Source organism: Ostrinia furnacalis, unplaced genomic scaffold (assembly GCF_004193835.3).
Source record: "Ostrinia furnacalis isolate ACB-3 unplaced genomic scaffold, ASM419383v2 OfSCF4059, whole genome shotgun sequence".
Lineage (NCBI taxonomy): Eukaryota > Metazoa > Arthropoda > Insecta > Lepidoptera > Crambidae > Ostrinia > Ostrinia furnacalis.
In genome coordinates, this window is record NW_021134298.1 from 38,132 (window position 1) to 54,121 (window position 15,990).

General features: G+C 36.5%; 1 protein-coding gene across 1 annotated transcript; it reads left to right on the plus strand.

Annotated features, from left to right (window-relative positions):
* The first annotated feature begins 493 nt into the window (after positions 1 to 493).
* On the plus strand, positions 494 to 3,974 carry mmy (UDP-N-acetylglucosamine pyrophosphorylase mmy). The gene has a single exon (XM_028312642.1). The coding sequence runs from the start codon at positions 712 to 714 to the stop codon at positions 2,173 to 2,175; it is 1,464 nt and encodes a 487-aa protein (XP_028168443.1). The 5' UTR covers positions 494 to 711; the 3' UTR covers positions 2,176 to 3,974.
* The last annotated feature ends 12,016 nt before the right edge of the window (positions 3,975 to 15,990 follow it).

Sequence of the window (15,990 nt, forward strand, 5' to 3'; positions counted from 1 at the left end):
ATAATTTTCTCAAAATCTCTACAAGAAATATTATTTCTCCAAATCCCAACTAATACTTAACCAAATTCATTATATTATAAAGTTATTACATTATTTTTTAAGTATGAAAATAAGAAAATACTTTTGACTTTGAATCAATTGAATATCAATTGAATTTAAATGCACATCCCTATTAAAAAGGAAACGTTCAAAAACTTTTTTGTTCGCTATACGAAATTTTGATTATTTCAATGGGTGTTTTATTTCCATTTTTCTTTCTATCTCTGTGATTGTATAAGTTTGATTCCCAATTTTCCATTAATTTAAATAAGTAAATTTTCTATCGCTTTGTATTAGTTTCTGAACTAAACTATTGTGTCATCTCCACAGGTCATCTCATTATCATTTGACATTTCGTAATTGATAATGGCAAACTGAACACATTGCTGGTTTTTTACTCATCTTTTTGAAGTTATAGTAACTAAATCCTCAACGTGACTAGAATTAGAGCCGACGATTCGCTACCGACGACAATACGTCACGATGGCAGTGTCGTGGTCGGGAATGTAAAATGTAAATACAAGAATGCCGTGAAAATGTCAAGCGGCGCCGACGTGTTTGCTTCCTTTCATAATATTGTTGTGGAAGGGAGATCGGCTCGGCCCGCGGCGCGAAGCATGAACTAGTAGTCGCTTTCTAATCGCCCGCGCCGCACCTGATAATAGTATCGCGATGTCGTACGAAAAATTGAAGGAAACTTTGTCTGCCCACGGTCAAGAGCACCTTATCAGGTTCTGGCCAGACTTGACCGACTCCGAGCGAGATGAACTCACCAAGGAGATCCTGAAGCTAGACCTAGCGGAAGTGAACGAAACTTTTCGCCGCGCCAACGAAACCACGAAGATTATTTTAGAGAAAACGGACGACGATTTGAAGCCGATCCCGCAAACGCACTACGAGTCTGTGCCTGGACTCACTAACGAGAAGATAGAAGAGTATGAAAACATTGGATTTAGAGAGATTTCTGAAGGAAGAGTGGGTGTCTTGCTGCTTGCTGGCGGTCAAGCCACCAGACTCGGCTTCGGACACCCTAAAGGCATGTACAATGTTGGACTACCCTCTAAGAAAACGCTATTCCAAATTCAAGCGGAGAGAATCCTGAGAGTGCAACGTATGGCTGCTCAAAAGTACGGAAAGGAAGGTAAAATTACATGGTACATCATGACTTCTGAACACACAAAGGCTCCTACAGCGGAATTCTTTAGAGACCACGGATATTTTGGTTTGAATGAAGATAACATTGTGTTCTTCGAGCAAGGGAGGTTACCGTGCTTTGACTTTGATGGAAAAGTATTGTTGGACGAGAAACACAAGCTTGCATCTGCCCCAGACGGTAACGGAGGACTCTATAGAGCTTTGAAAACCCAAGGAGTTCTTCAGGACATCGCTAAAAGGGGTGTCAAGCATCTGCACGCTCATTCCGTTGATAATATTCTAATTAAAGTGGCAGACCCTGTGTTTATTGGCTACTGCCAGAGCAAGAACGCAGACTGCGCTGCAAAGGTTGTGCTGAAGTCTACGCCCAGTGAAGCAGTGGGTGTGGTTTGTCGTGTGAACGGTCACTATAAGGTTGTGGAATATTCTGAGTTGACTGACGAAGCAGCAAACTCTAGGAACCCTGATGGAAGACTTACTTTCTCCGCTGGTAACATTTGTAACCACTACTTCTCCTCAGAATTCTTGTCCAAAATATGTGAATTCGAAGCAAAACTGAAATTGCATGTGGCCAAGAAAAAGATCCCGTTCGTAGACGACAATGGCGTCCGTCAAAAGCCCTCAGAACCCAACGGTATTAAAATGGAAAAGTTTATTTTCGATGTGTTCGAGTTCGCTGAGAACTTTATTTGCTTAGAAGTAGCTAGAGATGTTGAATTCTCTGCGTTGAAAAACGCTGATTCAGCTAAGAAGGACTGCCCGTCGACTGCCAGGGAAGACCTTCTACGTCTCCACAGAAAGTACATCAGAGAAGCAGGCGGAGAAATAGCTGACAACATAGATGTTGAGATTTCTCCGCTGCTCTCGTATGGTGGAGAGAACCTTGAAGACTTGGTCAGAGGAGAAGTGTTCTCCATATCACCATTCCATTTGAAGAGTGCTTCGGAACCAGCCACCAACGGACTGAACGGTAACCATTGATGAGTGAGTCAGAATTTTGTGATAATCGATTGTAAAGTTACGGTGCAATAACAAATTTTACGAAATATTATTTTAAACAATCAAATTGGATATTTAAATTTCTTTCAAAATCAACAGTTTTTTTTATGTTTATGAACGGTTCATTAAATGATGTGTTTGCAAGTATTAATTATAATTTAATGATTTATATAATTATATTTTAAATCCTAATTACACTATAAACATTTGTTCAAAATATTCCATTTTTGTTGTTGATAATTAAAAATAATTGCGTAATTTGTTAATTACAATAAAAACTTGAAGACAGCTTGCCAATTTGGAAATTTTTAATGTGTTCGTTAATTAAAAACAGATCTCATAGTTCAGGATATTGCTTGCTATTAGAGAAATTTAAATAACAATATGTCAGGCTTTTTCTATACAGGGTGTAGTTTTATAAATTTGAATTCCATAAAATATTTAAATTAAACAGAAAAACTACTTAGTATAACACTAGTGGTACAGAAAAATATGTACTCGAAAAATTATCAAAGTGTATTGCGAATGATTACAATCTATTCATATTAAATTTTTGCAGTGTTTTAATTTGATTGGTGCTATAGTTTTTTTAAAGAATTGATAGCAAAATTTTCGCGCCAAAAGTAATAAATTATCAGTATCACAATCTCAATTTGTTATGATAATTATCAATTAATTAATCCTTAATTATTAGAATTTATAAAACTACACTCAATTATAAACGCGCTAATTTTTACTTCCATTAATTTCGTTAAGTGTAGACTTTTAATTTTGTAAAAATTAAGTATTTTTTAATTATTCTTATTCTTACTGCCTAATCTTTGCAAAGATATAAAATTTCATATAAATGTCAGACATCACATAGCAATACATTATTTTAAGACTTAGTTTGTATAAAATGCGTGTCCATATGAACACAGATTTTATTCAAAAGTTTTAAACCTAGTCATGTTGTTTAAAATTATTTAAAAGAGTTTAAAACTCATAACAATATAAAATATCTTGTTTAATACACTAATTAAATAAAATCCATTTCTCCAGTTGTTTTAATGTTCGTCCTAAAAAGTTTATTGTTTTCTCTATTTGTATTTGTTTAGAAAAAAGTCTCAGTGTTCATATGGACTTTTTTAACGTTTGAATCTGTTCAAATAAGTAATTAATGGAAAAGAAGTGAAAAATTTAATTCAGTAACTTTTTTACTTAATGAAAAAGCGCCTTTTTAACGTGTCGTAGAGTAAGCTTTTGTTCCGAGGTCTCTCTTTATAGTTGCTATTCTACTTCTTTGTTTACGAACGAAAATTACTAACATACATGAAGATGGGATCAAAATTCTGTATACAGGCTGTATTTTTTTTAGTATAAAACTGGTGCAAGTTTTTTTTAACATACCTGGCGATTAAACCATCAAGTATTCTTTGTGATTATACGTGGTATTGTAGTAAGGTGGTGTAAAATCACTAAATATACCTGGGAATGTAATCATTAGTAGGTATATCACGAATAACGAATTGATACCTAAAAGAAACATCCTGTATAAGACCTTTTTTGAGCACTTATACACGTCCCGAATATAGCTTGCCCTACCACCACTTCGGGACAACATATCGCATGGTGCTAAGAAGTGGCGAAAGAAAGTAAGATCTAACTAATGTAGGCTAGTTTTGGAAATGAAAACTGATGGAAACGCTCAATAAAACTTCTTTATCAAAGTCATTTATCTCTGTAATACATCATTAATTACGTAATTTCAATAATATCAAGTAGCTAAGCTGATAATTAAATTAGAATACAACTTAATATAAATTATTTGAACAGTTTCAAAAAACGAATGTAAGTATGTAAAATATAATATAAAATGTACTTAAATAGTTTAGTCATGAATAAAATGAGATTTATATTTACGTTCCTTATACAATAAAATTTTAAGTATTTTATTAAAAAAAAATCTTTTATTTTGTAATTTTTTACGTTTTTTGCTCTGCTCGTGAATTTTGGGAACACTAGAGAGGAGTGTGACTTTCAATCAATTGATAGTCATTTTTACAAAAAAAATAAACTATACAATTTATTTACCTACTGAACTGTTGTTTTCGTACAATTCTTCATACAAAACAGTAACTTCACGTACCTAAAAATTTTTTTTTTTTTTTAAGAACAAGGATGAAAAAAGCACAGCTGCATATTGTTTTTTCCGTTCAGCCCAAAGGTTAGCTGGCTGAGAATGGCATAAGGAGTTAAGTCCGCCCCAATTAATATGGCATTAAAAATAAAATAAAAGCAAGTCGAAGCTATGTCCTTCAAATTATCACCAAGCGAGTCAAATTCACTTTTATTTACGTACACCGACCGGTTATATTACAAAACTGCGCTAACCGGTCGTGGGTGCTACTTACGAAAATCTGTTATGAAACTAATTGCAATATTGTTAATAATAACGAGGGCGTTAAGAATACACTAGGCCGATTAAAAGATTAGAAACTTTTTGATTTTTACACATAATTAACTTTTTATTTTCCCGCCTTTTTTAGTTTTTTTTGGGCAAAATTGGGTTATACATTTTCCTCACTATCTTTGACAGTAGTGTCAAAAAAGGCATAGAAGAAGAAAAAACTGGCTTGTCCTTTCTGGCATTTAGTCTGACCCTAGACTTCTTTCTTTCTTTCATTCTTGTGTTTTGGTAGAACAATAGGTAACTTATGTAACTAGTTTTTGGTAACATAATTAAGTATAATGTGTTGAAGACTGTACCACAGGTTGAGAGTGCGTTGACTCTTTCAAACCTCAGGAAAATAAAAAAGCTATGTGCCCTAAGGCTTCAACTTTTAACTTGAATTAAAAATAATGAAACTGCAACAACTGTATTAGATTGCAATTTGTTAAACCTAAATTATTATTTCCCAACGCTGGCATTACGTTTCGACACAAACTTAGGCATTGCAGGCTCTAAAATTGTTTGACCTTTACTATCCTTTCACTCGGCACACCTACAGTACAATGTTAGTTATTACATTGTTATTTTAGAGTTAAAAGTGCACTTTAATATTGTTATAACTTAGTAATAAAGACTTAGCAATTGAGAAAACCCCGTCAAAGTTTTCAGTTCATATTGATTATCTTACCGTGCGATGTGGAAGTCATTGGGAGGCCTATGTTCAGCGGTGGACGTCTTGTGGCTGAAATGATGATGATGATGATTGTTTATCTTTCGCTACTCATTTACCACCACTGCAACTCTATGTACAGCCACGAATCTATGATTTTTTCTAATCGGGGGAAAAAAATATTGTGGCGCTCTTTCCCAGCATTTGTGTACTGAAAATAAAAACTGTCGCGCTGATGTTTTGCTGGTGATAAGGATGTATTTCGTTAGATGTGTTAAAAAAAATATTGATAAAATGACGTCGTGCGTTTTGTGAATCGAGCGGGGTTCGAACCCGTGTTTCTCGGATCACGATTCGGCCAGTCCGTTACCGACACCATTGGGCTTTTTTATTAAAAAATATATGAGAAGTTTGAATTTTTGACGCCAAGGTTGCGCCAAGGTTGTGACTTGTGACACATTTGTGACCCCAGCTTTACTCACCAGTAGCAGTTATTTAACTTATTTATCATTTCCAAGGGTCAAAGAAGGTTGGTATAAACTCGCTTCTACCTACCTGTGACTCAGATTTGAAATTCCATCGTTGCGCATACGCATGTTGTTAAGGCGAGTACAGACAGGGTTCTTGCAGTATAATTCCGTTGAGTGATTTTTTTAACGTACAGGCCTCCATTTTTCTTCTTTTATAGCAAAATAGTATTCGATTCAAACCCAAGTTTCGACAAATCGAAGATAAAGTTCCAAGAAAACAAATCAGGCGGCTGAATGAATAACGTCATTTATTATTTCATTGGGACTTTCTTTTGGAAAGTCCTGGGAAGAGATAAAATAAGATAGCTTTGTATTTTTTCTTCAGTATCTTTTAGCTTAGCTTTTGTCATGATGATAACCGTTAAGTTTTAGTTAAATTAAAGGCTTTAGGTAGGTCTCCTACTAGGGTGGACCGACGATCTGGTAAAAATCGCGGGAAGAGCCTGGATGCGGGCAGCGCAGGACCGTTCATTGCGGAAAACCTTGGGGGAGGCCTTTGTCTAGCAGTGGACGTCATTTGGCTGAAACGAACGAACGAACGAGGTAGGTACTTATGCCACGGTCCTGTGTGAACCTAGCCTTATAGTCAGCGAGGCTTATAAATTATAATTCACCTCAGGGAAACGTTGAACCTGGCTCGTGGATGCATCGCAGTGTTAAACTGTTTTCTCGAAAGTATTATACAAACTCATTATTTATAAATAGCTCTAGCACTTAACTCAGTCAGTAATAGGAGTGGTACGGGAGGGTGTCTTTGGGATGGGACGTCAAGCGTCAGCAAGACTTCTTTTTTTTTTAATGACAACCAAACCTCTCTGGGTGGTTTATTTCTGCCAATGTCGAGTGAAAAATAATTGACATAGTTATCAATAGAACGTGGGTGTTTCAGTTCTATTGATTTTTCATGGATTCCGTGGAGTTAAGTATGCCCGTAAGCAGGTTTCGAGACGCCACCGAGTCCAAAGCGGGTCGTTCATACGACAACCCACTCGACACTCGATACGCGCTCAAATTCGAAGTATTTCAATGTTTTTTTTATAATTTATCACTTCACTGCACTTTAGAACACAAAATAACACCAAATTTGTACACTAAAGTCCATTAAATAATAAATTGAAACCATTAAAACAGATCGACCATGCTTCCCGTTCGACGTATTAGCAAGCTGAAGTGGCAATGGGCAGGGCACATAGTACGCAGAACTGACGGCCGATGGGGCAGAAAGGTTCTGGAATGGAGGCCGCGTACCGGAAAACGCAGCGTGGGACGTCCACCTCAGTGGCGTAGCTTGGTGGGGGCAGGGGGGGCCATGGCCCCGGGCGGCATATGAAAGGGGGCGGCGGATAAGAAAAAAATCATTGCATGAACAAGAAAAAAAAGTTATTCCAAATCGCGTCGTAATATGTATGTTACGTACCGATAAAGCGAAACGAAACGCACAAGTGTGACAAAAATATTTAAGGAGCTTACTTACCCCTCTAAAACTTGCGCCACAGATAATCTTTCGTGATTTCTCTTGTTACAAACCGAAATAAAAAAGTGGTTTGTAAATAGTTAAAGCCATATCTAAGCTACTTTTAAAACCGTGTATTTATTATATTCTGCAAGTTCGAAATTCAAAATTAGCTAAAATGGTAACTTTTAGCAGTAATTAAATCTGTAACTTGCTGCAAATATCTAATGAATTCAAACAAATTATTTTAAAAAATAGCTTCGATACATATTATTTATATGTACATTTTTCAAACCACTTTTTTAATTTCGGTCTATAAACAAAAGTAGGTAATCAAGAAAAAATATGGTGGCGCTGGTTAGCTAGGGTACAACCCTTAATAATATTAAGCATATAATGTTATTCCTTCTAAGTTCAATGAGCACTATACAGTGTGAGTCACGTTAAAGTGTACATATGAAAATAGATAAAACTAGACCTATTTTTATCGACAAAAAAGAGGTCAAAAGTTTTTTGAGATTTTTTCTTAATTTCTTATAGAATTTTTTTTCTTCCAATTACTTATTGTAAAGAAAACGTAATAACTTCCAAACTAAGCGGTATATCCTGATAAAATAAAAACAGTAATAATGCTAAATAACAGGCGATACTGAAAAAATACATAAAATACCCAGAAAATGCCAACAAATAATAAAAAATGTGACTTTTTGAAAAAAAAATATGCTTAAAAATTCGTATTTTTTTGGTTATTTCTTTATTAGTATACTTCCAACAATTTCATAAATTTCTCAAAAAAATGCCCCTATAACAGGTGGTTTTTTTTAATTTTGTATTATTCTCTATCGTATTATCTTTGTAAAACCAAAAATCGCATGTCTCTATCCCTATCACAACATTTGCTATGATCGTTTGAACAAAGGCCTGCCACAACATTATTCTCCGCTACAGGTAGAGACAATTTTAATTTTAACTAAAATGCTTATTTTACTTCGAAATCTTTTGTTTTTATTTGAAATCTAACTTGTCTTTATCAACATTACAAATCTAGAGCCATTTTCAGTTTCGTTGTTAACGAAGCGTTGAATGGCGCGCCCGGAGAGGCTTAGTTCAAACAATCATTGCAAACGTTGTGATAGGGATAGAGACATGCGATTTTTGGTTTTACAAAGGTAATACGATAGAGAATAATACAAAGTAATAAAAACCACCGGTTATAGAGGCATTTTTTGGAGAAATTTATCAAATAACAAAAAAAACACGAATTTTTAAGCAGATTTTTTTCAAAAAGTATCATTTTTTATTATTTGTTGGCCTTTTTTGTGTATTTTTTATGTATTTTTTTTAGTATCGCCTGTTATTTAGCATTATTACTGTTTTTATTTTATCAGGATATACCGCTTAGTTTAAAAGTTATTACGTTTTCTTTACAATAAGTAATTGGAAGAAAAAAAATTCGATAAAAAAATTTAAAAAAATCTCAAAATTTTTTTGACCTCTTTTTTGTCGATAAAAATAGGTCTAGTTTCATCTATTTTCATATGTACACTTTAACGTGACTCACACTGTATATTATTTAAGATAATATTTACTCTCAATTGACAAATAAATACTTTATTACTTGTTATTATTGTTTATTGTTATACACCTAGTGTTACATAATAAAGCTGAGCTATTTAAGAAAATCAAACTTCCTGTGGGTTTCAAGCAATTGCTTCTCTTTAATGTATTTTCCTTCTGAAGCAGTGCGTGGTAGTTTATTTTGACTTTCAACAAATAAGGTGAATAGTGTACCTGAAGTCCATTCAATATAATATTTAAACTTTAAAATATTTATAATTAAAATAAAGGGCGGCGGATTTCCGGACGGCCCCGGGCGGCGAAAAGCCACGCTACGCCACTGATCCTGTATGATTAGAATAGTGTTGGTACCTATGGTATAGTATTTCAAAGAGACCCTAGTAGGCCATTAAATTGAGAAAGAGTAAAAAATCTGGAACCGTTATGCCCCACTAACCATATCTGTGACCCTAAGCATAGGTAGGTTAGGTAATAAAATAAGTCAAATGTCAACTATTTCCATTTGATAAACTCGATTCAATCGAGATGCGAGTGACCTTGACATTTGAGCGGCAGACGCCGCCATTCCTTCACTGACATTTAAAAGCGCGCGAAAGTGTTTTTTAAAGTTTACGACCCGGCCACGATATCACGAAATATTACGTGTTAAGGATGATTCAATAAATGGCACATTATGATATGTAATACTTCTTTATTTTCTTTTTTTATCTAGTAAAACAAGGTATTCTTCGCTACAAATTAAATATTTGTCACCTGACACAATCTACCCTCAATACTTTTAGTTTTTCTTTCTTTTTATCTTGTGAGTGAAAACATATAAGAGAAGTCACAAAACTGGGAACTAAATACACCAGTGACTTTACACAGATGTTGACCCACCTGGGAATCAAATTCAGATCCTGTCAAGTTGAGAAGGTCTCACTCTCTTTACGCTGGATTAAAAAGGCGAATTATTTCGAACTAAATTTGTCTAATTTATGTATTTTCCGTTTACATTATTTCGTTATGGGTCCAATGACAGTTTAACTTTTCCCCGAGACGAACTTGGCCTTCGGTTGGGTTTTTTATTGGCAATTCTTATCTACACTTCTACACTAATATCATAAAGAGGAAAGATTTGTTTGTTTGTATTGAATAGGCTCAGATTTTTTTTATTATTTCTGATTTATGATACATTATTTCTGATGAACATATTTAGGCGATGCGAAGTTCCACAGGGCAACTAATTACACGTAGGCATAGCTGGGCACCGTTAATCAAATAGTTAACTTCGTTAATCGTTAAAACGTTAATAAAAAAATTAACTTCGTTAAACGTTAAAACGTTACATTTAGCAATGTTTAACGCAAGTTAACGTTAATCGTTAATCCGTTAACACATGATAATAAAACGAAAAAACTAATTGTATGCAAGGTTCAAATATTTTTTAGTAACAACTGCATTTCAGAATAAAAGCTTGTTTTTAAAAAAGTTTTATAATAAATAAAAACAATATAAAAAAATCATTATGTAGACAAATAAAGCAGTCCATAGTTTGGAATAGACTTTTTATTATTATAATTTTATTTTACAATCTCAATCTCAGAGCCTTGGTTTAATTCGTCGTCTCAGCCAAATGACGTCCACTGCTGGACAAAGGCCTCCCCCAAGGTATTCCACAATGAACGGTCCTGCGCTGCCCGCATCCAGGCTCTTCCCGCGACCTTTACCAGGTCGTCGGTCCACCTAGTAGGAGGCCTGCCCACGCTACGTCTTCCAGCCCGTGGTCGCCACTCGAGAACTTTCCTGCCCCAACGGCCATCGTCTCTACGAGCTATGTGCCCCGCCCACTGCCACTTGATTTTAGCAATTCTGCGAGCTATGTCGGTTACTTTGGTTCTCCTGCGGATCTCCTCATTTCTGATTCGATCACGCAGGGAAACTCCGAATATAGCCCGCTCCATCGCCCTTTGGGTGACCTTGAGCCTTCTTATGAGGCCCATAGTAAGCGACCACGTCTCAGATCCGTATACCATCACTGGCAACACACATTGGTCGAATACTTTCGACTTGAGACACTGCGGTATTTCGGAAGTGAGTATATGGCGAAGCTTCCCGAACGCTGCCCATCCGACTTGGATTCGACGATTGACCTCTTTCTCGAAGTTGGACCTACCTAACTGAACTGTTTGTCCCAGGTATACATAATTGTCAACAAATTCGAGTGTAGAACCTTCAGAGGAGTGGGTGCAACATTGGTTTAATTACAATACAATTTAGCACCAAAGTGCTCGAAAAAACAAATCCAACAAACCCAAACTCGATAAGTCTCCACCGTTTCGTTTAGGAATTCCTATGGCCACCTCCTGACTCCATCATCAGGACCCTGGACATCATATACCTAGTACTAAAGTGCTCGAAAAGATTAATCCAACGAACCCAAATTCGATGCGATTCCGCCGTTTCATTTAGGAGTTCCTATGGCCACCTCCTGACTCCATCATCAGATCAGCGTAATGGTACCATAACGTTGCATTTTCATCGTACTTACATAAATACCTCAGCTCAATCGGTTGAGGAGAACTGGTCTTAAATTCAGTTGCAAGATTTGTCCCACACATACTAACAAGTGAAGTCAATATAAAGCTTGTAAATAAGTAGGTAAAGCCTGACAAGGAACATAAAAACCCTGGCATAGAGGCGCATCAATTGCATTTGATAGTGCAACACTGAGTACAGTCGTACCTATTGATGTGCCGTTCCCGAGAACGCTCTCCTCACTGAGAATATTCTCGGGAGCGCTTTCGAGAGCGTTCTCCTAAGTGAGAAAGGTTGATCATGTTTATCAAATGGAAATAAACAAACTTTTTTAAGTAAAATAGTTTTAAATTAAGTCGACAGATAAGTGTATATTAAACAATACACTCTATTTGCAGAGAAAAGCTATATTCTCAGTGTTCCCGAGAATATTCTCGGGAACTTTCTCGGCAATATTCTCGGCAACTGTTCCTTTATTATATTTTATTATTCGTCGTGAAATGTCGTTTTAATGATATGTAAGATGACAGAAATTTCTTTTTACACGCAATTAAATAATATAACTGTCATTTTTTTCGTTTTTAACACGCTTTTATTAGGTCGTCGTGTATGTAACTAACTATGTAATGGAATCTTAGAATCTGAATTACATGCATTTCTAAGTCTTGTATTATCATGAAACTTTATGCAGATTAGATGACAATACAATATTGTGGTACCAGCTGGTCTGATGATGGGACTGGAAGGTGGCCAAAGGAACTCCTAAACGAAACGGTGGAATCACATCGAGTTTGGGTTCTATGTAATGGAATCTTAGAATCTGAATTACATGCATTTCTAAGTCTTGTATTATCATGAAACTTTATGCAGATTAGATGACAATACAATATTGTGGTACCAGCTGGTCTGATGATGGGACTGGAAGGTGGCCAAAGGAACTCCTAAACGAAAAGGTGGAATCACATCGAGTTTGGGTTCATTGGATTTGTCTTTTCGATATCTTTAAGTGCTAGATAATGTCCAGGGTCCTAATGATGGAGTCAGGAGGTGGCCATAGAAACTCCTAAACGAAACGGCGGAAACTCATCGAGTTTGGGTTCGTTGGATTTGTCTTTTCGAGCACTTTAATGCTAGATGATGTCCAGGGTCCTGATGATTCCTGTTAGTAATTAAAAGTGTGTTTTTAGTTTTTTATACTTTTCTTTACATTTGACATTAAGGGCATATTTCACAATCGTTTAGTAAGGGCCTGTTTCACCACTTCTGGATAAGTTGTGGATAGCCTGTCTGACGGATCATTTGACACATGTTTATATAAAATACGTGCTAGCTAGATTGATCTTAGTCTGTACGAGATTAGAATGGTTCTCAAACAGCTGAAAAACAACATGGCACCGTAATCACGGCTGAGCTTCTGAAAGCAGGTGGAACGCCGGTACTAAAGGCTTTTCAGAAGCACGCTAGTTTCACGCTAGCAGGCTTGACAACTTTCAGCCCCCCGAACAAGCCGATTTCTGAAAAGGCTTTAGTACCATAGACCATAATAATATACGCTACGGCAGATTATACGGAAGATCAAGAAGTATAATTAGCCACTATGTGAACTATGAGAAAGCCTTCGATTCGATTGAGACATGGGCACATTGAAGTGTTGAAAGGCTTGTACAAACACGCCATAGTAACAGTCCGTTTCAAGATCAGGACCCGAAACCTATCCAGTTGCAGCGAGGGATGAGACAGGGAGACGTCATCACCACCGCCCTAGAAGATGTTTTCAAGCTTCTGGGCTGGAGCGGATTTAGCAGGAAGATCTAGGCACAATGCTCGATGGCCTCAATAGAGTCTCTCAACAAGTGGGTCTCAAAATGACCATGGTCAAGATTTAAAAATCATGTCTAAAATCCGTGTTGCACCCACCCTCTAAAAGTTGGAGACTACACTCGAAGTTGTTGACAACAATGTATACCTGGGACAAACAGTAGGTCCAACTTCGATAAAAAAGGTCAATCATCGAATCCAGCTCGGTTGGACAACCTTCAGGAAGCTTCACGATATTTTCACGCGGCGTCGCCGTCGCGTCGCCGCTCCTCTTTAAATCCGCTTGAAATCTGCCAGAGTGGCAAGGGCCTTAAAACTCAGAGGCACACTCATGTTCAAATACCGTAGCCGAGTCCTAAAGCCGCGGTACGCGTTCGCCACGAAAAGAGTGAGCAAGACAGCAATATTTCACTCACACGTTTCATGCCTTGTTTATAACGACTAGTCTTAACGCCCAGTTAATAAAACATCGAAGCATTACAAATAATACCACATATAAACAACAAAATTAAAATTAAAACTAAATGTATTCTGTCGAGAACACTGAGAATATTCCCGGGAGCGTTCTCAGTTCTCGAGAATATTCTCACTGGGAATATTGCCGGGAACGAGAACTTTCTCAGCGGCACATCTCTAGTCGTACCTGTGTTAAATTAATAGGCTAACTTTATGTATCAGGATTCAGGATTACGGGCTAATTTAATACTTTCATAAATTAACGAAAACATATTATTATAGGTAACCTGGTTTAAATAAATTAAATGAAACCATCAATCGAGAATCGAGCTAGTAGGATTTATTTTATTATTCATCAATAATCAAATTCAGAACTTGAATATTCAACTGCAATGTCTGCTCATGAACGCTTCAAACTCGGTACTTCTTTCCCAATTCCATAAAATTGAACACTTAGAAAGTGACAAAAAACTTTAAAATAGGTAGTTGAAACAAACCACAGCTAATTTTCATAGTGGACTGTACTATACGATAAACATGTCAGTCAATTTGACAACCTTTGTTAGAAACATTAGTCAATGAAAATATTGTCCGAACCCTTGGTATTTCTCTTTGACAAATACTTTAACACATTGTGAATCACTTTTCTTTCACGACTATAAAAAGATTTTAGCAATTTCATTCACAAAATCAATTGCGCACATTTAAAATAAAGTTTGTTTACACTTTGACAGCAATAGACTGACATGCAAGGTGACATGTCAATGAAGTTTTTAGTTATTGTTGCCATTAAAAGAAATTAGTACCATTAGATTTCCGCAACATGGCGAGGGTTTTTATGTTCCTGGTCAGGCTATAAATAAAAAAAGCATTTTTATATCGTTTCGTTCTGGTTACAAAAACGAAAGCTCTGGAAGCCCGAAAATACTTGTCAGAACGCGTTTTTCTAGTGTTTTTCAGCGTGCCTGCTGTATCTTTTTGGCAAATAGTAGGTACTGGATTAACGATTAACGGACTTAGGATAATTTAACGGAAGTTTACGAGTCCGTTAACATTTTTTAAAGTTAACTTAAAAGTTAATCCGTTAATAGAAATGTTAACTTCGTTAATTAACGATTAACGGATTAACGAGTTAATGCCTAGCTATGCACGTAGGTAGTGTCAACAAAAAATGTTTGTGGTAAGTAATGAAATAAACATAATAACAATACAATTTTAAATCGGAATTAGAACTGCAATTTGTTTTTAGTCATCTTAAATTACCTACTTTAAAATTTTAAAGATACATTGCAAATGTAAGCACCTACCTAACTACTATCTATTTTTGATAATGCAAACATTAAGAGTGACATAAATAAATGATTTGCTAATATTCACAACACAACCATAATGATTATTTTAATTACTTTAATTTCTGGCCGAAATTGTCACACAGTGACATTATGAAGACCTTGAAACGAGGAATCCGATAAACCGGTATTTACTGATGATTACCTAATCAGTGATTTCATTATCAGCACCGGTTTGCCGAAAAGACCCCTATTTATAAACATTCTATCAAAAATCCTGACTAAAATTACGAATTTATGCAGATTTTTAAACGTACTGGACTATTCCCACCTCTCGTTCCCACCGCTGCAACTCCTGTGTAGCCAGGATCTACAGCTTGACCGCCAATAACCCAACCAGTGAAGGTCAAGTTTGTCCCGGAAAGTTAAACTGTCATTGGACCCGCAACGAAATTAGTCAGAAGAACATACTCGTAGTCTCGTAGGAGGAGTTCGAAGTTAAGGTTTAATACTTTTGTTATCGACGTGACACAAACGTGAATTCTTTGTCTAGTGGAAGTTCATCATGCAGGAACACGACCCTCTCCAATTTACCAGAGAGGCAAATGGAGAATGTGGCCTGCACTATGCTGGCCAGACAGGTCTTTCTTACGTTCGTTTCAGCCAAATGACGTCCACTGCTGGACAAAGGCCTCCCTCAAGGATTTCCATAAAGATCCTGCTCTGCTTGCACCCAGGTACTACCTCGACCTTCACCAGATTGTCAGTCCACAGACAGGTCTATTAAGAGAGAAAATACGAACATGAGACCTCCCCAACTAGGGTTGCCAGGCGTCCGGCTTTAGCCGGACATGTTTGGCTTTTTAGGGACTTGTCCGGCCAAATATTGCCTTGTCCGGCCTGTCCGGCTTTTATTAGGCTTTTTATTTGGTTGCCGCGCCAGGCGAAAGTCGAGCCACAGAATCATATGAAGCGCACGCATCAGGATGTTGGATAGTAACCGATGATGATAGTACTCACTCGTGAACTGACAACTAATTGCACCCCCCCCCCCC

Excerpts from the sequence above, each read along its gene's own strand:
- mmy (XM_028312642.1), top strand. The coding sequence starts at position 712 with ATGTCGTACGAAAAATTGAAGGAAACTTTGTCTGCCCACGGTCAAGAG.